The 27,384-nt window shown below is 45.7% G+C and overlaps 2 protein-coding genes across 6 annotated transcripts in view; both read left to right on the forward strand.

Moving 5' to 3' along the window:
• Positions 1 to 27,384, forward strand: part of SLC2A9 (solute carrier family 2 member 9) — a 318,333-nt gene that overhangs the window by 182,606 nt on the left and 108,343 nt on the right. The window lies entirely within an intron of this gene.
• On the forward strand, positions 1,137 to 21,013 carry ZBTB49 (zinc finger and BTB domain containing 49). Of its 2 annotated transcripts, none has more exons than XM_079991557.1 (8): positions 1,137 to 1,416; positions 3,092 to 3,264; positions 3,950 to 5,052; positions 6,931 to 6,977; positions 13,653 to 13,726; positions 17,389 to 17,471; positions 18,135 to 18,296; positions 20,286 to 21,013. In XM_079991557.1, the coding sequence occupies exons 1-8, from the start codon at positions 1,402 to 1,404 to the stop codon at positions 20,951 to 20,953; spliced, it is 2,325 nt and encodes a 774-aa protein (XP_079847683.1). In that variant the 5' UTR covers positions 1,137 to 1,401; the 3' UTR covers positions 20,954 to 21,013. The 2 variants fall into 2 exon arrangements, with proteins under 2 accessions (XP_079847683.1, XP_079847684.1); XM_079991558.1 differs by having other exon boundaries at positions 1,138 to 1,368.

A 27,384-nucleotide genomic window follows, 5' to 3' on the forward strand; every position in this document is an offset into this window, starting at 1 on the left:
CGCAGCTGTGCTTATTAGCAAAGAGTCATTAGGGCTGATTTTACATTGGAAGTGGGGGTGGAGGAAGAGTCAAAGCCCTAAATATTTATTTTAAATCATATTTCGTATGCCCGTGCATTGCAGCCTGGTCCGGTCTGCAACTAAGGCCGCCAGCTGCGGATCAGGGCGAGGCTGAAATCCTGAGCAATTCAGCCAAGGAGCAACGAGGAGGTCCCGTTCAGCTGCTCTTCTGTCGCCAGCCATGGCTGAAGCCCCGCAGGCCCGGCCTGGAGAGGGCGGGCTGGGGACCAGCAGGGGGCCCGGCTGTTTTTTCACTCCCCCCAAATCCCCTGCCCGGAACCCTGCCCGCCCTGGATGCTGCCATCGGACCCGCTTCGATTGCTCCGCCTCCGCGGCGCCTCTCGCAGCACCGCAAATGCTTTACTCGCCCGCAGACTTTACACGCAGCCTCTGCGAACTGCAAGAAGAGTCATCTCTCGCTCAACCCGCCCCAGAACAAAAAGAAAGGCATTTCACTCGAGCAGCAGAGGACACGGGTTTCCCTCTTTGCTCCGACCTTTTCTATAGACCATCTCTCCGCTGCTGATGGGCAGCTCTGCTCCTGCCCAGCTCCGCGGAGAAGGGCCTTGCCAGGAGCTGCCTCCATGTAAACCCGCCAGCCTCGCACAGGCCCCCAGGGAGCGCCCGGGGCGCTGCTGGGTTTCTCGCCTGCGGAAGGCCCGCCGGCACTCAGCCCACGCGGGTGGCCCCTCCAGGGAGAGGCAGCCCCGAGCCAGAGGGACTCGGCGAAAGGCCGGAGCCGAGAGAGAGAGAGAGAGAGAGAGAGAGAGAGAGAGAGAGAGAGAGGAAACCCCCTTTCCCACCCCGCAGCAGCAGCAGCAGCCTGCAGAGAGGCTGCGTGCCCTTGACTGCAAGAGTCTGTGCAAGCGGGAGTCTATGCCCGAGTGACGCCACAGGAAGCTGCTGCTGCTGCTGCTGCAGCTGCAGACGAAGATCCCTGCTGCCCGCTCGCTGGCTGGCCCTGAAATGCCTGGGAGGATTTTGCCCTGAGGAGGAGGTCTGGTATTCAGGGCAGCTCCAGCCTCGACTGGGCAGGAAGCCTCGTGGGTCTCGGAGGGGCATTTGGGGTGGCACCTGAAAGCCCGCCGCTGCCCGCCACAGATTCACTGCTGGGCAAATGCCAGGTGCGGGCTGCGCTTTGCCCTGGCATGCCGCTCAGGTGCCAAGGAAAATGCTCACAAGCGATGCACAAAACAGCCGAGCCAGGCTCTGCCACAGCAGCAGCAGCAGCAGCAGCAGCAGCATAAAGTCTGAACAAATGTGACCGGGAAGTGGAAGAGTCGTGGAGAGCAGAGGCGAGGAAAACAGGTGCCTGCCCGCCTTACCTGCTGGCTGGACTTCATGCAGCCTAAACCTGTGCGTGTTTACCAGGCAGGGAGACTTGCTGGGTGCAGTGAAACAAATGTTCAGCTAAGTCTGCAGAGAACTGAAGGATGAGACAACTTGCCTCCCTTCTCTAGCATTCCCCCCCCCCCCCATCACTCACAATGTACAGGCCCATTTTTAGCTGTCATTGCAAACATTCGTTTGCCAATTTCAGTTTTTAAACATCTTGGCATCTCGGGCAGAGACCCTGTGAGCAGGGTTAGAAACTCAGGTATACAGTCATACCTTGGGTTACAGACGCTTCAGGTTCTGCGTTTTCGGGTTACAGACGCGCCAAAATCCAGAAGTACCGGAACGGGTTACTTCCGGATTTTGGCGCATGCACAGAAGCACTAAATCGCGCTTTGCACATGCACAGAAGCGCCGAATCGCAACCCACGTGTGCGCAGACGCAGCACTGCGGGTTGCAAACATGCCTCCTGCATGGATCACGTTCGCAACCCGAGCATCCACTGTATAAGCTCAGTGCCAAATTAAAGCAAAAACCTTAAACCGTAAAACCTTAAAAACCTTTAAACCTTAAAGCAAGGTTGCAGTTGCCAAAATGGAATGTTGCCATCTTTGGGCAAGGTTGCTCCCCCCTCCTCCCCCAGGATGGACTGAGTATCATTGATTATCAGTTAAATATCTGGGTGGTTCAGATGACAACCTTGAGCTGGGTTAAGAGCATCGAGAACTGCAAGAAGAAAAGTCATTTGATCCAGGGACAGTCCACATGTCTATTGGCTTTTTCCTACCTCACAGGAGGAGACCTGAAGGCAGCTGCAAATGTCCACCTTCCTCCTGAAATGTTAGCCATGCACTATACCTTAGTTGAGGTCTGCTGCCCCACACTTGCTGACTTCCCTGCATGGGAAAATAGGAGACTCCTCTTTTGAAACAGTGCCTGTCATCTGCGATTGTACTTAAAATAGATACTTTAAAATTAATTGGGAATATCCTTTTAGTTGAGTAAAAGATTCTTCAGATTGTGCATCTAACCATTTCTCTGATTAAATATTGCCCCCCTTGTTGCTGCTCATTGACGCAGGACTGGTTCCACAGCATGTCATAGGCATGCTGCTCCTTCCAATTTGCGGCAGCATCCCCTCGGCCTCCCCATCTTCCAGAAGCATGGTGCACTATGCTTTGGCAATGTACTTATGTGACTTATGCTGCAATATTATTACTACCAGGCTCACTGGGATTGTTTCTGTCCTCCCTTATTGCAACTTGCATGGACGATAGGAAGAAGGCCTGGCTCTCGGACATCTGCTCACTTCTGTTTAATTTAGTGGCACTTTATTTCCTTTATTTAGTGCTGAAAATGTCACCCTTCGGTGCAGTCTCTCTGCATTGTGCGCAACGCCACGATCCCATGTCATCAATGCTGGGAAGGGAAAGAATTTGATGTGGCTGTTAATCTCTCTCTAACCATTTGTCAGAGGCATGCACAAGTGCTCTGTTACATTTGCATATGGACAGCATTTTGTAAAATAGGAAGCCTTTTAAAATTTTGGATTAAGAAATTGTTTTATAAGTAATTTAACATATGCCATTTTGCATGTAGTAAATCTATTATAAAACATTACTTCATTGACGCCAGTGTGCTGTATACACAAAACTCTGCTTCCTGAGATGCTATGTCTTTTTTATTTTATTTTAGGCAATCAAGGCATATCCTAGCATGGATGCTGTTGCGAGCCACAGCTGTCACCTTCTTCAGCAGCTACATGAGCAACGCATTCAAGGCCTTCTCTGTGACTGCATGTTGGTGGTCAAAGGTGTTTGTTTCAAAGCACATAAAAATGTGTTAGCTGCTTTCAGCCAGTACTTCAGGTATGTTAATGAAAACACTTCAGTGAAAGCAATTAACAGTGCAGTTTAGGCCACAAACTTTGGCATGTATAGAATTGTGTTCCAGAAATATATAGGAGTGTTATTTTTCTTACAAAGTAGTTGTGCTGATACACACAGGTCTAGGAAACAAGTGAAAAGTGTAGACATTGATGTCTGGGGCAGACATCAATGTTCGGCACATATGGTGTCACTGGTTAATAAACATGGAGATTTCTCACAATCTCAATGAGGCTTGTGATAGCCCCACACACTTTTGACACACTCCTCTGTGCTGTATGTGAGAACTGACGATGGATGGATGGATTGACTGATAACTGACTGATAATTATATTGACTAGATTCTGAAAATACTTACAACAGGGGTGCAAACTTAAATAAAATATGGGGGGCAGGTAAACCCTGCCCCACATAATCAGTCACATGATGTGGCTCACACACACCATTTGAATGGCAATGCCCATCAACTTGGGGGGGCAGCCCCCTCAAATATTTTATTAGGGGGCAAAGACCCCCCCCTCAGCCCCTAGGAGTTGGCTCCTACAGCATCCAGAATGTTTGTGTGTTGTAGCCTAAATTACTATTTTATTCATATGTTTTTCCTATGAGGACTGGCCGTTTTAAATACGTGTATGCATTTTAAAGAGCTGTGCTTTTTCTCTCCTAGGGCCCTGTTCCAAAATTCCTCAGGTCAGAAGAATGATGTCTTGTACTTGGATATTAAAAATGTCGGCGGCATTGGCCAGATCTTGGACTACATGTATACATCTCATCTTGAACTCAATCAGGACAATGTGCAAACGTTACTGGATATTGCACATTGTCTGCAGGTGCAGAATGTTTTGAACATGTGCCGCACCTTTTTGAAAAGCCCCACGGGTGTCGAGCAGCCAGCCGGTGTGTCTTGCAGCAGTGCCTTCTCGTTGCACAACGCTTTGGCTGAAGATACAAATGGTGAGAGTTATGGCGCTAGTTTACTGCGTGGAGGTTCATCGACTGTGGAGCCGTGTAAAGTCTTGGATAGCTATAACCCACATGGGCCACAGCCTGTTTCACCTCATGTCTCATCTAGTGATGGAAACAAAGAAAAACAGGGTTCCGGGGATGCTAATTGCACAGATCTCTCACTTAAACAGCCAAATTGTCATTACAAACTCCGTAACTTTTATAGCAAACAGTTCTACAAGCAAACCACTTGTCCCAGCAACAAGAGATCACCAGAGCCATCTTTTGATTTCAGTCCCTCTGCAGAACAAAGCACGGCCAAAAATGCACCATCCTGCACTATCGGTCATTCTGAATGTGTTTTGGAATCATCTGATCACTTACCAGCAAACTTTCTGGTTCAGCCCTTAAATGAGTGTCCCGAGGATCAAGAATCGGAAGGCGCATCTTTACAGCCAATCAAAGAGATGAGGCTTAAAAAGGCCATACATCTTAAAAAACTGAATTTTCTAAGGTCTCAAAAGTCCCCCGAACAATCTTCTGTGCTTAAAATTGCTGATGGAGAGTTTGCAAGGGAAAGTGAGGTGGAAAGCCAAAGCAGCACAAAAGGGGCAAATACGGATGCTCCTGAAGGAAAAGAAGTTAAACGTCTAGTGAGTTCAGAATGCTTGGAGGAAAATGTTGAACTTGAGGCATCTCAGGAAGCTTCTGAGGCAGGCAGCCACTTACCAACTTTCCTGCCAGAGAGGCAGTATCCTTGTTCATTGTGTGGGAAAGCTTTTAAACACCCGAGCAACCTGGAGCTGCACATAAGGTCTCACACAGGTACAGTCATCGAACATTTCTAGGCTAATTATTAATTACAAAACCAAAAGGCAGATAGAATCTAGTCTTTGCAGCTGAAAGGGCACAGGGCACCTGCTACTCTGGAAAGGCCAGCCCATCAAATGCGCTTTCTGTGGAAAAGCAGGCTATATATTTAATCTTTGCCATATAGTTATGTGTGTCCCTTATAAAAGCAATGTGATGGCTAGTCTGTGTCTGATATTTATGTTTATTAACACCTGCAAAAGAAAACTATTGCAAAGGAAAAGATAGCAGTTTGTTTAAAAAAAATGCTGCTTCCTATATTTTCCTTTTCCCATTCTGCCAGTGTGATCTGACTCTGTCACTTTTACAATGAGGCTAAAATGCTTATGGAATCAGATCATCCCACCAGATGGGGGGGCTGCGTTTAGGATCAGGGCGGCTTGCCTGCAAATCCCAGCTTCCCGGGGGACTTGGAAGGCTGCTGAAGATTATAGTTCTGTGCCCACTTAGTTGTAAGTCCCATTAAATGCAGTAGGAGTTACTTCTGAGTAAACATGTACAGGGTCATGTTGTAAGTCATCTCACCTCCTCTCACACTTTACTAAAACAACAGTATTTAGCTTCCTTAGGGGGTTTTTCAGAGGTGCTGCAAGCAGAAACAATGTAAGATAGGAATGCCAGCCATTACCTACGGTAAATAATGGTGAGACACTATTTGTAAGGTACATAATATTTTAAAGATGGTATGCTCAAGCTAGGATAAGCACTCAAGAGAGGGCCTGTTGATTTCAAAAGAAAAGTTAAGCCTGTGCTTATTTCCCCCCATCAAGGTGAGTGGAATTTAAAGCTGGTTAGCTTTGTGTTCAGCGCATATGAAATTGCTTAGGGCTTTCAAACAATTAAGTAATGTTTAGTTGATTCGAAGGTGACTGTTAAGCAATCCATTAAAATAATTTATCTGCATTACCCTTCTGGAAGTGGGAGCAACAAACCACAATCCTTGGCTTAGCGTTACATCCAAGCCAGTGATCGTAGTTTATCTGCAAACCTTGGTTGGTAAGCCAACAACAAACCTTGGCTTCATGTTCTAGTTTGCTTGGAGTGAAATAAATCACAGTCTTGGTTTGGATATAGAACGCTAAGCCAAGGATTTTGGTTTGCAAAGAAGTACCCAAAGCCATTTGCACACTCCTGGGTAACCATTAATTATGGCTTACCATGATGCGCAAATATTTCAAAAAATGCATAAATTTTGCGTTGCATCATTTCTTTAAAAAAAATAAATAAGTAAAGTGAACCAGAAATCCCTGATTATTGTTTGGTTGAGAAATGCCAGAATTCAGACCTGTCAGTTGTCAAAGAGTTAAAAAGCAAAATGACTACTTGGTGTACGTGGAAGGAAATGGCTGTAAAATGACTTCAAGATGCTTCCTTCATTCTAATTTATTGTGGAAGCTTGAAGCTCCTGTGCACACACACAAAGCTCTCCTGTTCAGAAGAGATTTCCAATCGCATCTATTAAGGAGACACTATTCTGTGATGTGTGTCAGCCTGAGGCAAACCACCTTCATTATTAAATGGAGGGATCTTCTTATTATTTTATTTTTGATTTTCACTTTTATACATGTCAATAATTTTACAAGGCATCTTAACATGGAGAAATAATTAGTACTGTTGAGCAAAAAATCAACAAGCCATTACCGGTAATTGGGAAGCAGCTCTAGAGCCGTTCTTCAAGCTTTTGTGAAAATTCTGTGCTCAGGCGTTTATGCATTATAGTTAAGCAAAGTAGCTTACTGTAAAATATAGCTTGCTGGCAACTGTTCCGAATTTTGTTTATATGCCAGTTTCAAACTTCTGTACAGCAGAAAACATTATTGCTTCTTCTTTTAGGTGAGAAGCCATTTGAATGTAACGTTTGTGGCAAATGTTTTTCACAGGTAGGTGTTTGAGTTTGCTTTTGTTGACATGCCACCCACCAAGTCGACACTCACTCACTCACATTGCAATATGTGTAGTCCTGTAGGAACTGGAGAAGAATGTTTTCCATCTCTTTAATATTTGAAAAAAATCAACTTTTTTTGCTCCCCATCCCCATCCTCCTTGAGCTTAATTTTGAGATGTTTTTGAGAGCATTAGTCATCCAAGATATTCAGGTCTGAAAAACATTAGGTCCATGAAATCCAGCTCCAGCTAATTTCTCAGTCCTAAATATGATCCTTTTATTATTTTTGTGTTTCAAACCCCAAAGCTCTGAGCGGAATTCAGATTGGATCATACGATTGGACTTGGGGCTCTGAGAGCTGGTACAATGATACCACTGTCCTCTTGCTCTAGAGTTGACCCTTCCCCTATAGCAAAGGAGGTAGACAAGTCCCAGCAAGGGGCTTTTCATGCAGGTAAGAGATTGAGAAACCTCTTCTCACCCATAACTTCAAATAAAAGCACAATAATGCTCTGGTGTAAGGGAGGAGCCAGGGAGTTTTCCCCTCTGGGGTACACACAATACATGTTGGTACCTCTTTCGGCTCAAGAAAATTGCCAGCCTCTAGTCTTTGGATTAGGGACACGGGTGGCGCTGTGGTGTAAGCCACTGAGCCTCTTGGGCTTGCCAATCGGAAGATTGGTGGTTCGAATCCCCGCAACGGGGTGAGCTCCCACTGTTCGGTCCCTGCTCCTGCCAACCTAGCAGTTTGAAAGCACGTCAAAGGGCAAGTAGATAAATAGGTACCACTCCAGCGGGAAGGTAAATGGCGTTTCTGTGTGCTGCTCCGGTTCGCCAGAAGCGGCTTAGTCATGCTGGCCACATGACCCGGAAGCTGTCTGCAGACAAAGACCGGCTCCCTCGGCCCTTGTGGAAGTAGATAAATAGGTACCACTCCAGCAGGAAGGTAAACAGCATTTCCGTGCGCTGCTCTGGTTTCGCCATAAGCTGTTTAGTCATGCTGGCCACATGACCCGGAAGCTGTACGCTGGCTCCCTCGGCCAATAAAGCGAGATGAGCGCCGCAACCCCAGAGTCGTTCACGACTGGACTTAACTGTCAGGGGTCCATTCCCTTTACATCTTTGGATCATCAACCTGGTGCCTGCGGATGGCACTGTGTCTGCAAAAGCCTTCATTGGTGCCCCAGGGAAGGGGGTCCAGACTCTGAGCTTGACTTTAAAAAAAAAAAAGTAAGTCTCTATTCCGCCTAGAAAGTAAACTCTGAAACAAAACATGTAGATTAGGGTTGCCATATTTCAAAAAGTAAAAACCAGGACACCCCAAAAGTTGTTGAGGAAAGTTTTAGGGAAAGCCCCCAAATTGTTGAGCTTTTAAAGACAAACCCCAAAGTTTGCAAAAATGCAATAATAATAATAATAATACCAACCACAATTTTTAGATTGATTTGCCTAAGATCCAGGACAAAGTGCCACCTTTTGGAAATTCCCCCAGACATCAGTTCTGCCTTTGAAATCCCATTAATGTCTGGGAAAATCCAAACATATGTCATTCCTAGTGTAGGTACCCTTCTAAGTGATTTCTGTGAAATATCCCAGTCTGGCTGCTCCTGCCTGCCAGTGTTTTTGTCCAATGCCTAAAGGCAGAGCGGGGATTGATGTGTGAGTTGGTTTGGCACCAGGCAGTAGGAATCTCTGGGTTCCTAAGGTGCTCTTGTTCCCCCTCCATTCATTGCAGGGAGGGGGGACCGATTCAGATGGTCCGCCCCCACCACTTAATGGATCCAAATGGTTTCCAGAGAGTGATAGGGGATGTTTTATCCCATGTTGATGGCCTTTCAGCTGATTCCCTGGTGGCCCGCTGGAATGCGGAGTTAACCAGGGCTATCGACTGTCTGGCTCCGAAGCGCCCTCTCCGATTGCATGGAGCCCGGACAGCCCCGTGGTTTTCTTCAGAGCTGAGGGTGGTGAAACAATCGCTGAGACGGCTAGAGCGTTGGTGGCAGAAATCTCACTCCGAATCTGACCGGACACAGGTTAGAGCTCAACGTCGAGCCTACCAAGTGGCGATAGCGACAGCGAAGAAGACTTTCTTCACCGCCTCTACTGCATCTGCAGAAAATAGTAGCAGGAGACTTTTTCAGGTGGTTCGCAATTTAACGGAACCACCTTTACCACCGGGGCCTTGTAAAGACCCCAAGATCTCCTGCAACGATTTTGCAAAGTTTTTTGCAGATAAAATCACTCGTATTCGGAAGGAGCTAGACACCACCGTGGGAGCAGGGCTGGGGCAGGAGAGTGCTGGAGCTCTGTCTGGTCAAGTTGCATGGAATCAATTTCAATCCGTTACCCCCGAGGATGTGGACAGGCTGCTTGGACGCGTGAAATCAACCACCTGTCTCCTGGATCCTTGCCCATCTTGGCTAATAAAAGCAAGCCGGGAAGGGCTCTGCGGAGTGGTGAATGCTTCCCTCTGTGAGGGAGCCTTCCCAGACCCGCTGAAAGAGGCGGCCATTAAACCGCTTCTTAAAAAACCATCTTTAGACCCGGTCAGTATGGCCAACTATCGCCCAGTCTCAAATCTTCCATTCTTGGGCAAGGTGATTGAGCGCGTGGTTGCTGAACAACTCCAGGCACGCCTGGAGGATGCGGACCATTTGGATCCCTTCCAGTCGGGATTCAGGCCTCATCATGGGACTGAAACTGCCTTGGTCGCGCTGGTTGATGATCTCCGGCGAGCTAGGGACAAAGGTGAGAGTTGTTTCCTAGTTCTGCTGGATCTCTCAGCGGCGTTTGATACCATTGACCATAACATCCTTCTGGACCGTCTAGAGGGGCTGGGAGCTGGGGGCACTGTCATACAGCGGTTTCGCTCCTTCCTCCTGGGCTGTGTTCAGAAAGTGGTGGTGGGGGATGAGTGTTCAGACCCCTGGGCTCTCACTTGTGGGGTGCCTCAGGGTTCGTCCTCTCCCCCATGCTTTTTTTTTTTTTAAATGATATTTATTAAAATTTTCAAAAAATCCAGAATAAAAAAGAAAAAAGAAAAAGATAAAATTGGTATTTAAAACCTTACTTTCATTAACATCTTTCCAGGACTTCCTCCCCCTCCCCCTCTTGTATTCCATTTCCATTAGATTAATTCCACAAATTCTTACCCCAAATTTTAAAACCTTATTATAATTATAGTTAGCCCATTATTCAAATTTAGTTTAACTTGTATAACCATTTCTCTTTATATTTTTTGTACTTCCCTAAGATCGACCCCAGCTCCCTTCCACGAATTCCCCCTTTTTATCACTCAAAGTAAAACAAGAAAAAACAAAAAGATATAATTTTACAGCCTTTGGGTTCCAAATCTCCCTCCCCCCTTTCCCGGTTTCAATCCCCAAAATCCATCCATCTGTCTACTGCCGGCCTGGAGATCCCACGTCCATGTCTAAATCTCTCTTGATTCCACTTTGCCGTCTTTTTGGTAATCTTTAATTTCAGAAAACCCAATCTTAGAGAAACTCTCAGAAAAGATCATTCTTCTTCCATCCAGACCTCTATATTTAAGAGTATAACTCAAATTCTGTTTCTTGATCCTTTTAAAGTCTGGATGTCCCAAATGTTCCAACTTTGTGCTTGGTCCAGTTTTTATTCCTCAGGTTTCTTTTCCTGTTCCGCTGCGAAAACCTTCTAATTCAAAAAATTCTAGTTCCTCTACAGAGGTTTTATTTGTTCAGGAACACAAACTTACGTCAAGTCCCTTCCTTTCTTCAATAGATAAATCCATTGTCTCCTTTAGTGTAGAGACCTCTGTAGACAAAATAATACTTCGTTTTTGCAGCTTTCCCAGGAGATAAAAAGTCCTGTTCAATTCCATGAGTATTTTTCCACTTGCTGCCATTCTTGCAATGTCTCAGAACTCCCTCTAGAGGGATTATGGTAACTTAGTTTCCTTCCAGATCACACCCAAAAGTCAAATTAACTTATTGCCCTTATTTTCAGTAAATTTATATCCAAATTGTAACGAATCTAACCGGCAAAGTCATCGTAACAAAGTTCTCTTTTATTCTCCCACTTTGACAGCTACTTTGACAGCTGTCAAAATTTCTATATCTCTTCACCAGTCTCTCATAACGGATCGCTCCCGGTTCCTGGGGGGTTACTCTTTAGTTCTCACAAACCACTCTTCTCCTCCAGCACAATTACTTGTAATTTCCCTTCGTGAAATTGATAACTTTTTTCAAATAAACAGATTCTTCTCTCGATCTTAGTTGTCAAATCCTTGCGTTAGAACATCTACAACGGGGGGGGGACTTCCTTTTTGCACCTCCCCCGCTCGCTCCGAATTCGTAAGACAAATTTTCCCTTTTAAGTCCGATAAATTTACTCACGGGTTGTTCTTTTTAGTCCAAATTTTCAAATTTAGAAGTCGGTGCTCTCCGTCGAATGGCATGCGGCTTCGCTAGGCAGGGGAAGCAGTGGACTCATAGCACACCCCCCCCGTCACCCTCTCCGCAGCCTTTAAAAAGGCTCCTTCGCGGGTCGGGGGGGCCGCAAACGGTGCCCGCCGAGTCACCAAGTTCATGGGCATCACCGCCCATGGTTTTTGAGGGTCCCCGCGTCGCCGGCGTGGCGGGACCCATCCCCCATGCTTTTTAACATCTATATGAAGCCGCTGGGAGAGATCATCAGGGGGTTTGGACTGGGTGTCCATCAATATGCAGATGATACCCAGCTCTACCTCTCTTTAAAATCAGAACCAGTGAAGGCGGTGAAGGTCCTGTGTGAGTGCCTGGAAGCAGTTGGGAGGATGGATAGCGGCTAATGGATTGAGGTTGAATCCTGACAAGACAGAAGTACTGTTTTTGGGGGACGGGGGCGGGCTGGTGTGGAGGACTCCCTGGTCCTGAATGGGGTAACTGTGCCCCTGAAGGACCAGGTGCGCAGCCTGGGAGTCATTTTGGACTCACAACTGTCCATGGAGGCGCAGGTCAATTCTGTATCCAGGGCAGCTGTCTACTAACTCCACCTGGTACGCAGGCTGAGACCCTACCTGCCCGCGGACTGTCTCACCAGAGTGGTGCATGCTCTAGTTATCTCCCGCTTGGACTACTGCAATGCGCTCTACGTGGGGCTACCTTTGAAGGTGACTCGGAAACTACAACTAATCCAGAATGCGGCAGCTAGTGCCTCCCCAGTCACCAGTCTTGAAAGACCTACATTGGCTCCCAGTACGTTTCTGAGCACAATTCAAAGTGCTGATCTTTAAAGCCCTAAACGGCCTCGGCCCAGTATACCTGAAGGAGTGTCTCCACCCCCATCGTTCTGCCCGGACGCTGAGGTCCAGCGCTGAGGGCCTTCTGGCGGTTCCCTCATTGCGAGAAGCAAAGCTACAGGGAACCAGGCAGAGGGCCTTCTCGGTAGTGGCACCCGCCCTGTGGAATGCCCTCCCATCAGATGTCAAAGCGATAAATAACTACCTGACATTCAGAAGACATCTTAAGGCAGCCCTGTTCAGGGAAGTTTTAAATCTGTGATATTTTAGTGTATTTTAGTGTATTTTTGGTTTCTATGGAAGCCGCCCAGAGTGGCTGGGGAAACCCAGCCAGATGGGCAGGGTACAAATAATAAATTATTATTATTATTATTATTATTATTATTATTGCACTTGTTCATTTTCCAAGGATGGGAATCTCTGTAGTTTTCCTTTCTCCTTCCAATGAATATTTCTGGGGCTTGAGGTATGGTAGTTCCTACGAGCTACTGTATTTTTCGCTCTATAAGATGCACCAGACCACAAGACGCACCTAGTTTTTGGAGGAGGAAAACAAGAAGAAAAATATTCTGAATCTCAGAAGCCAGAGCAGCGAGAAGGATCGCTGCGCAGTGAAAGTAGCAATCCCTTTTGCTGTTCTGGCTTCTGGGATAGCTGCGCAGCCTGCATTCGCTCCATAAGACCCACACACTTTTCCCCTTCCTTTTTAGGAGGGGAAAAGTGAGTCTTATAGAGCAAAAAATACGGTATTTCCTGCAAATACTGCTACACAAGAGGTGCGGGTGGGTGTTAAAAATAATTTTTCTCCTCCAAAAAGGCAAATGTGAAAACTTTGCACAGAAACTTGGGCACGTCTCCTGCCATGTGCGAGTTAAAGAGCAGCCACGCATTTAGAATTTACAGCATACTTAACTTGAGCTACAACTGCTTACATGTCTACTCAGAAGTAAGTCTCTGTGATTAATGGGGCTTGCTCCCAGATAAAAAAGGGAACAGGATGGCAGGCCTTGGCTTAGGGTTGACAATGAGGAGGGAGGGAAGAGTTATTGTGCCTTTAACAGCTGTATGGAATATTCAACGGGTCCAGCAATTTCTTGTATGAAAACAGAATTATGGGCAAAGCTTCCGCATGCCTGTTCTTGTTCTGTTTTTGTGTTATGCCCCCTTGGCAGCCACTTTGTGACTGGGGAGGCACCAGCGTTCTCTCAAAATTCAACATGCGCCCGCTGGACCAAACGTTTGGCGATCCCCAGTGTAGTCTAAATAGCAGCACTGATCCTGCTAGCAGAAGACATTGTTTTTGAAGTGTCATAGTTCAGTAAATTGCGATCCTCATTTCCAGTCATAAACTTTTACCAATATCACCTATTTGGTTAGTTCGGCTGCTAAAAGTGTTTCTTCTCTTTGTAGGCAGGTAATCTTCAAACGCATTTACGGCGGCACTCGGGTGAGAAACCTTACATCTGTGAAATCTGTGGGAAAAGGTTTGCCTTTCGTTTTTGTTTTTTAAAATGTGTATTTTTTGCGTTACAAAATTGTGCACGCATAAATCATAAAACATGACCGAAAACAGGTCTTTAGAGGGGGGTAAAATGCTAAACATATTATTTTACAGGACAGGACATAATAATGAGGTAAACCAGTTCAATGAATTCCTCAATAAATCAACTTGGAAAATATAGAATAATAGGAATGAGCTCATGAGTAGTGCCACACTGAGCTGTCGATTTACGTTAAGAAGTTCTAAACCATATTGCAATATATGTTGCAGGTATTTCTCACCCATGTGATGTTTTATTTGTATATCTAATAAGATTATGCCATATGGTGTAAAAATCATCTTTTTTTCCCTTTCCCCTTGGGATTTTTGTGACAACTTTTCCATTACAGCTGTTTGCCAGACTATATTCCATTCCAGTGATAAAACAATAAATATTCATTAATTGTAAGGTTTTCCATGTTCTGGCTACTACCGTTCTAGCTGCTGTTAATAGATGTGTTATTAATTCTTTACTTCTTAATTGGTCCATATTATTCATATATATATATATATATATAATAGTCTCAGAGTTATTATTTATTTATTTATTTATTTATTTATTTATTTATTAAACTTGTATACCGTCCTATACCCACAGGTCTAAGGGCAGTCCAGTGGGATTGCCTGAGCTGTAACCTGAGAGATCTCTTTTAAAACTTCCATTCAAAATTGTTCTATTTGTGGACATGTGGTAAAAAGTTTTTGTTTTTTCCTTTGGAATATTTTATTAGTTGAATATAAGAACATATAATTAAATACAAGCAATAAAATACAGTTTTCCCCTAACCCCCCCCCCCAAAAAAGCCCCAACTATGTCCAGGTAATTACATTAGTAATATAATCAAATGAAAAATTATTTCTACAGTTGCTGGTTTAAAAAATATCATTCCACATGCTCCCATGTGTCTTAGGTGGTTTAGATGCATGTTCTTTCTTTGATGCATATGTAATAAAGGAGGACCATGTTATGTAAAAGTTATGTAGTTTCTCACGTTTTCTTTCACATACCCTTTCTGTTAACTTTTCCATCAAAATTAATTCCCAGACATAAGCATACCAAACTTCATATAGGTTAAAGGTAAAGGTAAAGGTACCCCTGCCCGTACGGGCCAGTCTTGACAGACTCTGGGGTTGTGCGCCCATCTCACTTAAGAGGCCAGGGGCCAGCGCTGTCCGGAGACACTTCCGGGTCACGTGGCCAGCGTGACATCGCTGCTCTGGCCAGAGCCAGAGCCAGAGCCAGAGCCAGAGCCGCACACGGAAACGCCGTTTACCTTCCCGCTGGTAAGCGGTCCCTATTTATCTACTTGCACCCGGAGGTGCTTTCGAACTGCTAGATTGGCAGGCGCAGGGACCGAGCAGCGGGAGCGCACCCCGCCGCAGGGATTCGAACCGCCGACCTTTCGATCGGCAAGCCCTAGGCACTGAGGCTTTTACCCACAGCGCCACCTGCGTCCCTTCGTATAGGTTAAAAAGTTTTTATAACTGTGGAGCTCATGAATTACTATTACAATATAGTACAGGGATGCATTCGGGTGTCCTGTTCCCAGCCTGCCAAACTGTGCAACTTTTGGCTGCCTTTAATGGCAGCTTCCTCATCGTTTTAAACCTTTTCAAATGGATGTGGTGGTCTCAAACCACAATTGCAAAACAGGGTTGAATTGTGGTTTTTGATCCTGGTTTGGGAGGGAATTGCTCAGAATGCAGTTTTCTAGTCACAGAAATGGGTTTGAGGACATCAGGAGGTCTTTTGTTGAGGTTGGAGTGGGAGTTGAGGAAAGGTTGAGCTCATTGGCCGTTTTGATTCCCATCTCTTGCGGGGGTGCAATTGGTGCCAGCACCGTCCGTTAAGAGTTTGGGTGTAATCTTTGATATCTCCCTCTCCATGGAGGCGCAGATTGCAGCTATAACAAAGGCGGCGTTTTTTCATCTCCGCCAAGCTAAGCAGTTGGCTCCTTACCTCTCTTGCCCTGACCTAGCCACTGTGATCCACGCGACGGTCACCTCCAGACTGGATTATTGTAACTCGCTCTACGTGGGGCTGCCCTTGAGACTGACCCAGAAACTCCAGCGGGTGCAGAATGCCGCAGCGAGACTCCTTACAGGGTCTTCGCTGCGAGATCACATTCATCCGGTGCTATACCAGCTGCACTGGCTCCCGGTGGAGTACAGAATCAGGTTTAAGGTGCTGGTTTTAACCTTCAAAGCCCTATACGGCCTAGGACCCTCGTACCTACGGGACCGCCTCTCCTGGTATGCCCCACAGAGGAACTTACGATCTTCAAATAAAAACACCTTGAGGGTCCCAGGCCTCAGAGAGGTTAGGCTGGCCTCAACTAGAGCCAGGGCTTTTTCGGCTGCGGCTCCAACCTGGTGGAACTCTCTGTCACAAGAGACTAGGGCCCTGCAGGACTTGACATCTTTCTGCAGGGCCTGCAAGACAGAGCTGTTCCACCAGGCCTTTGGTCAGCGCGCAGCCTTTGGCAATCTTTACAAAACTTTAGTTTATGGTTGCCATCAATTTGGATTTTAATTAACTTTTATAATGTTTTTATAATGTTGCACTGTTTTGGTGTTGTTAGCCGCCCTGAGCCCGGCTTCGGCTGGGGAGGGCGGGATATAAATAAAATTTATTATTATTATTATTATTCCTTCAAACACTTTGGGAATGTGATGTCTGAATGCGGCCACTGTTACATTACTGTAGTAACTGCTCTAGAATTTGTTGAACCTACATGGAGGTTGGTGTTCTGCATTTCCTTTTTCATTTTTAACAATATCGTTAAAACCCTACAGTATTGTTATTGCTTCATTTCCGTTTAGCGAGACTGTATGTCAACTTCTGAGTGAGTTGAAATGTTATGCAGCCTAAGCGATTGGCTAGAGAAATAGCAGTCCACAGTAGCACTGTTTTAACATTTATATCTGCAGGAGATTTCTGGCAGCATCTGACATGAAATAGTGCTTTATATTTCACAACTGCATCTGTCCAGCACTTTTAGCTTTGATTATAATCGAGGGCTGAGCGTAGCAGCTTCCACTGTGACACATAGCTCCAATTCGGTCAACTTCCAGCGAGACAAACCACTGGTGTGCTCACAGCACTGCAGGAATGTGATTGTTTGAACCATCACCTCCTGGTGGGAATTGCAGGCGTGGCCCTTTCCATTCGTGGCATCATGAGAGCCAGAAAAGGACAGACCATGTGGAGGAGCTAAATCGATGCTGCACTGCAATTCCCATTGTGGAACAAGCCCTTCTAGGAAGCCTGACATAGTTGTGCAGATGATTGCCTCAACACTTTCAGTTTTAGAATAAGAAGCACAGCTGTGAAAAGGTGTACAGTGGTACCTTGGGTTAAGAACTTAATTCATTCTGGAGGTCCATTCTTAACCTGAAACTGTTCTTAACCTAAGGTGCTACTTTAGCTAATGGGGCCTCCTGCTGCCGCCGCACGATTTCTGTTCTCATCCTGAAGCAAAGTTCTTAACCCAAGGTACTATTTCTGGGTTAGCGGAGTCTGTAACCTGAAGTGTCTGTAACTCAAGGTACCACTGTATAAGGTTTACAACCAAACTGAAGGGACCTTTTAAATTCCTGTTCCAGGTTTGCTGCATCCGGAGATGTCCAACGCCACATCATTATTCACACTGGAGAAAAGCCACACTTGTGTGATATTTGTGGTCGAGGTGAGTGGAGCATATCCTTGAGATGCAATCATTGGGGATGGGCCACAGCTCAACAGTGGAACATCTGCTTTGCATGCAGATTGTGCCTGATTCAGTTACTGGCTTTTCCAGGTGGGTGCTGGGAAAGTTTCCTCCCTGGAGCCTGGAGAGCCACTTCTAACCTGTGTAGATAAGGCATGAGCTAGATGGAAGAATGGTCTGTCTCAATGCAAGGCAGCCTCCAGTGTTCCTAGTCTGTGGATAGACCTCATTCACAAGCCCTCTAGAGGCAGCCACTGATCAACATACGTCAGAATGATGTGCCATCGCACATGCAGCACCAAACCTAGAAATGACTCGGAAATGTCATTAAACGTGTCACTAAAAGGGCAGAACGGGGCAGGGTGCACAGAGGCCCGGATGACAAAATTGTTGTCAGTATATACCATGTGGCATAGGTTCCCCTACTTGGTGTGTCTCTCCTCAGCCCAAGCAAACCCCACCCATAACTTGAATCATGGTCCTGCTAGCCTGCCGCAGTTGCCAATCTTGTGCCATGGCCTGTAGGAGCAGACCTGTCAGTCCAAGGGGCTGGTGACATCCCATATGTCCAAGAGCTGCATCGGTGTAAAGGAGCCATTTTGTGGCTTGCACCCTGTGAGTCCTGTGTCTCTGTCCTTCTAGGATTTAGTAACTTCAGCAATTTAAAGGAACACAAGAAGAACCATAGAGTCGAGAAGGTGTTCACCTGCGATGAGTGTGGGAAATCATTTAACATGCCCAGAAAGTTAGTAAAGCACAGGATCAGGCACACTGGAGAGAAACCGTACAGCTGCTCTGCTTGTGGTAAGTTTGTGCTTCCATGTATACACAGGAGTATCATTTATTTGTGTAGCCAAAAAATAAAATGCATAAAACAGAGTAAAATACATTACACAGTTAAAATAATCATTAAACCAAGCATTCTGCCTGATAAGAGTTTGCTCCCCTGAAAAATGTAATTTATCACCCCCACAAATTGCCACTTTAAAGATAAAACAAGCCACCTTTTCCAAAGTGTAGCGGGACATGCTCAGTTTGGAAAAAAAACCAAAATAAATGGTTGCAAGTGCTTCTTTCTTGCTCTTGTGGGTTTTCTGAGCACGGAAATAACGATGACTGAATTCAGCAGTTCCCCTCCCTTGATTCATAACTTTGCTTTGGCAATGTTTTGTTCTCATGGAATTTCCCACCTATGATAGCCTCTTCGCTTTGGCTTAAACAATAAAAATAATTCCATCCGCAATAGGGCTGCATGCAAGCTTAGCTGCCGTCTGGTGCAGGGCTTCTGCATTAGCAGACAGGTGAGTTTTAGTGTTGTACAACAGAGGACTCCAACCAAACTGTGATTATTGTAAGCTCATTGTGCAACAGTGAGTTGTGCACAAAGCTACCAGTAGCTTGCTTACGCATTCTCTTGTGCAACAGCATTTCACACAGAACATTTCACCAGCGGAATAAATTTACCGCATTCTCTATACAGTAGCTATTGCCATTTAACCAATACAGTAGCTATTGGTTAGAGTGATTGCTCAGAAAGATGAATCTCCTTAGCAGACATGCATCTACAGGCCATTGAACTCTGGAATGATCCTAGAAGTATAGTCAGCTTGCCTGAAGCACAAATATCAAGGAAAAGGATAGGATACATGTCTGCGGTTGCAACAGTGACGGTAGGGTCAGTTAGAACCTACACACCAGTATTGTAGGTGTTACGCACTTTCAAGCGGGAAGTATTATTGATCCTGGTGAACTCTTCACATCTGTATTCTTAGACTGAGGAAGGAAGGTTTTCAGTACCGTATTTTTCGCTCTATAGGACGCACCCGACCATAGGACGCACCTTGTTTTAGAGGGGGAGAACAAGGGGGGGAAATCTCCCCCTCTCTGCGCAGCGTCCCTTCAGCGAAGCGGCAGGAGAAATGGAGCCCCTTCTATTTCTCCTCCCGCTTAGCTGAAGGGGCATCTACCCTTCAGCGAAAGGAACCCGAAGCCTCTGGAGCGCAGCGGGAACTCCTGCTGTGCTCTGGAGGCTTCAAGCGGCTATCCTTGAAGCCTGGAGAGCGAGAGGGGTTGGTGCGCACTGACCCCTCTCGCTCTCCAGGCTTCAGCGAAAGCAACGCGAAGCCTCCAGAGCGCAGCGGGAGCGCTCCCACTGCACTTCAGAGGCTTCGTGTTTCTTTCGCTGAGGCTAAGGAGCCTGCATTTGCTCCATAAGACGTACACACATTTCCCCTTAATTTTTGGAGGGGAAAATGTGCGTCTTATAGAGCGAAAAATACGGTATGTATTTTGTATTCTTATTTTATATTTTTCAGTTGTGAACCACCCTGGGGTCTTCAGATGAAGGGTGGTATACAAATTTTAATAATAATAATAATAATAATAATAATAATAATATAATATTCCTGAGTGACTTTAACTTAGTGCTGTGTTGAATACATCCCACAGTTATCTAATAGTAATATCTGTTATTGAAAGTTACATGATACATTATTTCAACTAAGGAATATTATTTCATGGGCAAAATAATTAAATGCTCCACCACGTGTAAAATTGATGGACAGCGCAGCCTTAATAAAAAAAGCAGGTTCCTATAACCTATTGCGTATGCCATCACTTGGACACATTTAACAGCACATGGGACCCAGGTAACAGCAAACTCCAATAAATACAAACTGTGTATTTTAGACACGATAATTTTAGACACGATAATTATTCATTTGTAACACATGCACAAGACAACTGATACCTGTTGGGAGATACCATTTCCAAATAACCTTTCTTGTTTTACAGGAAAATGCTTTGTGGGGTCTGGCGACTTACGGAGACACATCCGGACTCACACAGGGGAAAAGCCGTATAACTGTGAGACCTGCAATAAAGGCTTCAGTCGCTCTGCCGTCCTGCGTCGGCACAAAAAAATCCATTGCAAAGTTGGTAACAGTGATCCAAATACACTGGATGACTTTTCCCAGACAGTAGAAATATCTGAACTTGAGAAGCCCCAGAGCTCAGACTCATTTGCCCAAGAAATATCTGTAACTTTATTGCCAGTGTCCGTGAAGTTTCCCATCCACCCAAACGGAAATTCGACCACTGAATTTGACAGCCCTGGGGCAACATTCCGCAAGGCGCGACCCACCGCGCAACAGAATGAGTGTGCGAACCAACAGAAATTGAGCTTGGATCCTGTTAAACTCTGCAAATCTCAGCAAAGACCTAATCGGACATGCTATTATAAAGGCGTGGATCTACCCCCTGAGGAGGAACCTCTGCAGTCTGAAGGCAATTCCATGACTCAGACTTCCATGACTACACTGGGCAGCGGTTGCAGCAGTGAGCTGAGTAGTCGTGTGTCTTCTGCTGAATACAGAAACAGCGAAGGACCATTTTTCTCCAGTGTGACCCTCTGGGGTTTGGCCATGAAGACGCTACAGAATGAAAGTGAGCTGGGCCAGTGACAAGTTCGCCTTATGGTTTGTCGTCTTAATAAATGAATAAAAACAAACATTTGTAAAGTGCTTCCTGTACAATGCTTTATAATCCTCACAACAGCCATATAATATAGGGTCAATCCCATTATCCTTCTTGGAGTTCCTTCATGGAGTTGACCTGGGACAGCTCAGTCCGTAGAGCAGGGGTCAGCAAACTTTTTCAGCAGGGGGCCGGTCCACTGTCCCTCAGACCTTGCGGGGGGCTGGACTATATGGGGGGAGGGGAAATGATGCAAGTGCACCACGAGTCCCGGTGGCTGCTTACCTGTGTGTTGCGAGCAGCAGGGGCTGGCGGCGGTGGCAGTGAGATGATGAGCGACATGTGAAAGGGCTCTGGAGAGGGGCTGCTTAAAATGGCGTCCACTCGAGCGCTGCTGCTGCTGGCACTGTTAACGGAAAAATCCGAGGGCTCCCTTGGACAAAAACAAAGACACCAACCAGGATAACTTGGAGCAAAACAGCAGCCTGTAGGCTTGGCCTTTATTGATCTGTTGCAACAGGGTGCTCCCCTCACCTTCAGGAGAGAGGAGGGACCCAGAAAAAATGGTGTGCAAGGCCTTATAAAGACTTTTGAAATTGCCACCCTGTAGATCAAGACCCCCCTTCATGGATCACTGCCTTGCTGTGGCGAAGGGGCTTGAATAACTCAAAGAAGCTATGAGCTATGCCGTGCAGGGCCACCCAAGATGGACAGGTCATAGTGAAGAGTTTTGACCTGCCAAGAAAACTCCATGGACAAAGGCAACAGGCATATAAAAGCTATGACGCTGGAAGATGAGCCCCTCAGGTCGGAAGGTGTCCAACATGCTACTGGGGAAGAGCGGAGGACAAGTACAAGTAGATTCAGAGCTGATGAAGCGGCTGGGCCAAAGCCGAAAGGACGCTCAGTTGCGGATATGCCTGGAAGCGAAAGGAAAGTCCAATGCTGTAAAGAAAAATATTGCATAGGAACCTGGAATGTAAGAACCATGAACCTTGGTAAGTTGGATGTGGTCAAAAATGAGATGGCAAGAGTAAATATTGACATCCTGGGCATCAGTGAACTAAAATGGACGGGAATGGGTGAATTCAGTTTGGATGACCATCATATCTACTACTGTGGGCAAGAATCCCGTAAAAGAAATGGAGTGGCCCTCATAGTCAACAAAAGAGTGGCGAAAGCTGTACTGGGATGCAATCTCAAAAATGATAGAATGATCTCAATACGAATCCAAGGCAGATCTTTTAACATCACAGTAATCCAAGTTTATGCACCAACCACTGGTGCTGAAGAAACTGAAATTGACCAATTCTATGAAGACTAATAGAGTTCTGCCAAGAGAACAAGCTGGTCATCACAAACACTCTTTTCCGACAACACAAGAGACGACTCTACACATGGACATCACCAGATGGGCAGCATCGAAATCAGATTGATTATATTCTCTGCAGCCAAAGATGGAGAAGCTCTATACAGTCAGCAAAAACAAGACCTGGAGCTGACTGTGGCTCAGATCATCAGCTTCTTATAGCAAAATTCAAGCTTAAACTGAAGAAAGTAGGAAAAACCTCTGGGCCGGTAAGATACAATCTAAGTCAAATCCCTTATGAATACACAGTGGAAGTGAGGAACAGGTTTAAGGATTTAGATTTGCTGGACAGAGTGCCTGAAGAACTATGGATGGAGGCTCGTAACATTATACAGGAGGCAGCAACGAAAACCATCCCAATGAAAAGGAAATGCAAGAAAGCAAAGTGGCTGTCCAACGAGGCCTTACAAATAGCGGGGGAGAGAAGACAAGCAAAATGTGAGGGAGATAGTGAAAGATACAGGAAATTGAATGCAGATTTCCAAAAAATAGCAAAGAGAGACAAAAAGGCCTTCTTAAACGAGCAATGCAAAGAAATAGAGGAAAACAACAGAATGGGAAGAACCAGAGATTTGTTCAAGAAAATTGGAGATATGAAAGTAACATTTCGTCCAAAGATTACCATAATAAAGGACAAAAGTGGTAAGGACCTAACAGAAGCAGAAGACATCAAGAAGGGGTGGCAAGAATACACAGAGGAATTATATCAGAAAGATATGGATGGCTCGTACGCCCCAGGTAGTGTGGTTGCTGACCTTGAGCCAGACATCCTGGAGAGTGAAGTCAAATAGGCCTTAGAAAGCACTGCAAATAGGACTTCCGGGTCAGCGCCATCGGCGAATGGCGGAGTTCCTCCGACCGGAGGAACGGGCTCCGTGAAAACTGGGTCTTCCCGCCGCGGCGAAGGCGGGGACCCGCTAGAAATCCCAGGCAGAGAAGCCAGGGAACGTGGGGTTCGGCAGAGCACCAAGAGCGCCTCCCCTACTCGCGGGGAAACCCCTCTTTGGGGCTCCAGAGCGGAGTGGGGTGAGCAGCGCGGTGCTGTGAACCGATTGCTACTTTCACGGAGGGAAGCCGCACAGCCATCGCTGGAGAGTGCTTGACTTCTTCCTGATGACAATTGGACTCTAAACAAGTACCCGTGAGTAAAAACGGAAGATTTGATCAAGAAATCTATGAAATTCATGAATTAGGCAACGAAGCGGGAAGGTCTAAACAGGAAGTCCGCCTTCCGCTTTTTGTAAATAGACTGAAGCAAAGATTTTGCAAGCTAAATAGCCTGGAAAATTGATTTAAAGATTGAAATTTCCTGCATTTATAACCAATAAAACCCCCTTGGCAGCAGGAGAAAAGGGGGAAATTTTTTTTGACCGTCTAAGCCTGCAGAGAGAGAGTAAAGGAATATAAGTTTTCATCGTCCCAAACCTGGGGACGGGGTGTCAGGACAGAAATCGTTGGAGACGTCCATTGATTGAAAGCGGAACACTTTGACAGATAATTGAAAAAAAAAGAGAAACAAATTAACTTCAACGCTGCTTTCTGCATTTTTGTACTTTAAGGAAACAAAGTATTTGAAAATCGAAAGTAAATTTTCCCTTGTTGGATACAATTTAAAGATGGACGTAAATAGAAATTGTGTCCCCTAGAGGGAGCTTGTCAGTTTGTTGCTGCAATTTACAGGGAGACTCTACAGCTGCGAGATCAGACCGTGGGACCAGTTATTCGACCTTGAACAGAGGAAGCTCTGGTTCCTTGGCAAAACAAATGCTATGCTGAAGCAGTTGCACGAGAAAATGAACTTGATGAATGAAAAGTTGGACTGTATGACTGCTGTAGCTAGTGAATATGAACTAACAGGAAACAAAGATAAAGAAATCTTACAGCAACTAACTCAGGAAACTGGCCTGACAGGGCAAGTCCAAGGGCAGATGAAGATGGATCAGGTTGCGATTGCCCCTCAAACGATACAAATGGAGAGATCCAAAGTCCTGCATGACCAAAAGCCACAGTATTGGAAGATTGAACTTGGAGTGTGTTTGGAAGTGTTTGGAGTCTGTGCTTTAGCTTTTCTGACTTTGTGTCTACACGTGCTGGCTATTTGTTTGAATTCCTCTTTGGTGGTTTCCCCCCTTTTCCATTTTTTGTACACATCCTTTTTTAATCTTAACTCAGTTAAAAGTTCTTTAGATAGCCACCCTGGCTTCTTTAGGCACCTTCCATGTTTCTGTCTCATTGGTATTGCCTGAAGTTGTGCTTTTACTATCTCCCACTTAACAAACTCCCAGCCACCATGAACTCCCTTTCCTTTTAGTATTACTGTCCATGGGATCTCACCCAGCACTTCCCTAAGTTTTATGAAGTCAGCTTTCTTAAAGTCAAGAAATTGAGTCCTAGTATGCTTGGCTGCTCCTTTCCGCTGTATAGTAAACTTCAGAAGAGCATGATCACTCGCGCCTAATGATCCTTCCACTTCTACCCCACTAACCAGGTCATCAACATTGGTTAGGACCAGATCTAAAATGGCTGTTCCTCTTGTTGCTTCTCCCACTTTCTGGACAACGAAGTTGTCTGCAAGGCCAGTGAGGAATCTGTTTGACCTTATGCTCTTGGCTGAGTTTGACATCCAGCAAATATCCGGGTAATTGAAGTCCCCCATTATTACTATCTCCCTTCCTTTTGCATGCTTGGCCATCTGTTCCAGGAAGGCATCATCTATGTCCTCCGTTTGGCTTGGGGATCTATAGTAAACTCCCACAATGAGGTCACTGTTATTCTTCTCTCCCTTAATTTTGACCCAAATGCCCTCACTTTGGCTTTGAGGTTCTAAATCTTGGATCTCTTCACAAGTATACACATCCCTGACATATAACGCCACTCTTCCTCCTTTCTTGTCTGGTCTGTTTCTCTGAAATAGATTGTATCCCTCCATTATTACATTCCAGTCGTGGGACTTATCCCACCAGGTTTCAGTGATGCCTATTATGTCATATTTAGTTTGCTGTACCAAGAGCTCAAGCTCATCTTGTTTATTTCCCATGCTTTGCGCATTAGTGTACAGACATTGAAGTCCATTAATCATTCCCCCGTGTCTCTTATTTGAGGATTTTTTCCTCCCACCACTAGGTCTGCGTGCTGTTTGCTCCATTTGGTCTATGACATTTGGATGATCATCTTCATCAATTGATAGACTCCTACCTTCAGGAGCACTGTCTCCCTCCCCCACATTAGTCAGTTTAAAGCCCTCCTGATGAGGTTTCTGAGATTTTTGGCAAAAACATTCCTCCCAACCGTTGTGAGGTGCAGCCCATCGCTTGCCAGAAGTCCATCTTCAAGAAACTGCAATCTGTGATCTAAGAATCCAAACCGTTCCTGTTTACACCATTTGCGAAGCCAGCTGTTCACTTCCACTATTTTCCCCTCTCTCCCTGGGCCACATCGTTCAACTGGGAGGACAGATGAGATGACAATTTGTGCATTTAATTGCTTCAATTTCCTGCCCAGAGCTCATAGTCTCTTTTGATCTTCTGGAGGCTATTGCTTGCAGTGTCATTGGTTCCCACATGAACCAAGAGGAAGGGGTATTTGTCAATGGGTTTTATGATTCCTTGCAGTCATTCAGTTACATCTTGGATCTTAGCCCCGGGGAGACAGCACACTTCCTGAGACATCTTGTCAGGCCCACAGATCACTGCTTCTGTTCCCCTCAGTAGGGAGTCCCCTATCACCACTACACGCCTCCTCTTAGGTTTGGTCGGGGTTCTTCGGTGAGCTGTCCGTTCCAAGGTCACCTGCACATTCCCTGAGGACTGACTTTGCTGCTCGTCTTCATATACCTGATCGACAGTAATGAGGGAGAGATCCTCAAATGGAGTATGCTCTTCGTCTTCCATGCTAGGGGAGAGGACCTCAAAGCGATTGTGTAATTCTAAACAATCAGAGCGAACCCTGGGCCTCCTACTTCTTTGAGTCACGTTTCTCCATATATCTGGCTCCTGTGTTGGTGAACTAGCCTCCTTCTCAGGGGAGTCCCCTGTCTCTTCCTTGGTGGAGACGGTGTGCTCTGTTGCTTCCAAGAAGAGCTCCAGCTCTCTAATTCTTTGGAGTGTAGCTACACGTTCCTCCAGTTGCTGGACTTTGTCTTCTAAGAGGGCAATCAACATGCAATTGCTGCAGATAAAGCTGCCTGCAACCTTTGGCAAGATGGCAAACATTGCACAGGAACCGCAGGCGACTGCAGCTGTTCCCTCACCCTCCATCTTGAGAACGTGTCATTGGGGGTGGCTACAGCGGTCCTCCATCATAAAAAGCATGAAGACAGGACAAATAACTCCCCCCCCAAAAAACCTAGCTCTCCCCCAACAAACGTTTGAGACTAGCTCCCCTAAATCTAAAAGATGGATCAAACTGCGCACGCCGCTGCCCTGCAAGCTCTGATAAGCTCCTCCCACAGCTAATCACCTGCCTCAACAGAAACCCTGCCCCCTCTGACCTTTGCACAGGGAAAGCAGCTAATCAGCCACAAAGAAACACACACACACACACACACGAGAAAACCCTTTTTGCTCCTTCTTCAGCTGCTGCCCTGCAAGCTCTGAATTAAAGAACCTTTTAATGAGGGTGAAAGAGGAGAGCTCAAAATATGGTCTGAAGCTCAACATCAAAAAAACGAAGATCATAGCCACTGGGCCCATCACCTCCTGGCAAATAGAAGGAGAAGAAATGGAGGCAGTGAGAGATTTTACTTTCTTGGGCTCCATGATCACTGCAGATGGTGACAGCAGTCACGAAATTAATAGATACCTGCTCCTTGGGAGAAAGGCGATGGCAAACCTAGACAGCATCTTAAAAAGCAGAGACATCACCTTGCCAACAAAGGTCCGTATAGTTAAAGCCATGGTTTTCCCAGTAGTGATGTATGGAAGTGAGAGCTGGAGCATGAAGAAGGCTGATCGCTGAAGAATTGATGCTTTTGAATTATGGTGCTGGAGGAGACTCTTGAGAGTCCCATGGACTGCAAGAAGATCAAACACATCCATTCTTAAGGAAATT

The sequence above is a fragment of the Podarcis cretensis genome (genome assembly GCF_951804945.1).
Source record: "Podarcis cretensis genome assembly, chromosome: 9".
NCBI lineage: Eukaryota > Metazoa > Chordata > Lepidosauria > Squamata > Lacertidae > Podarcis > Podarcis cretensis.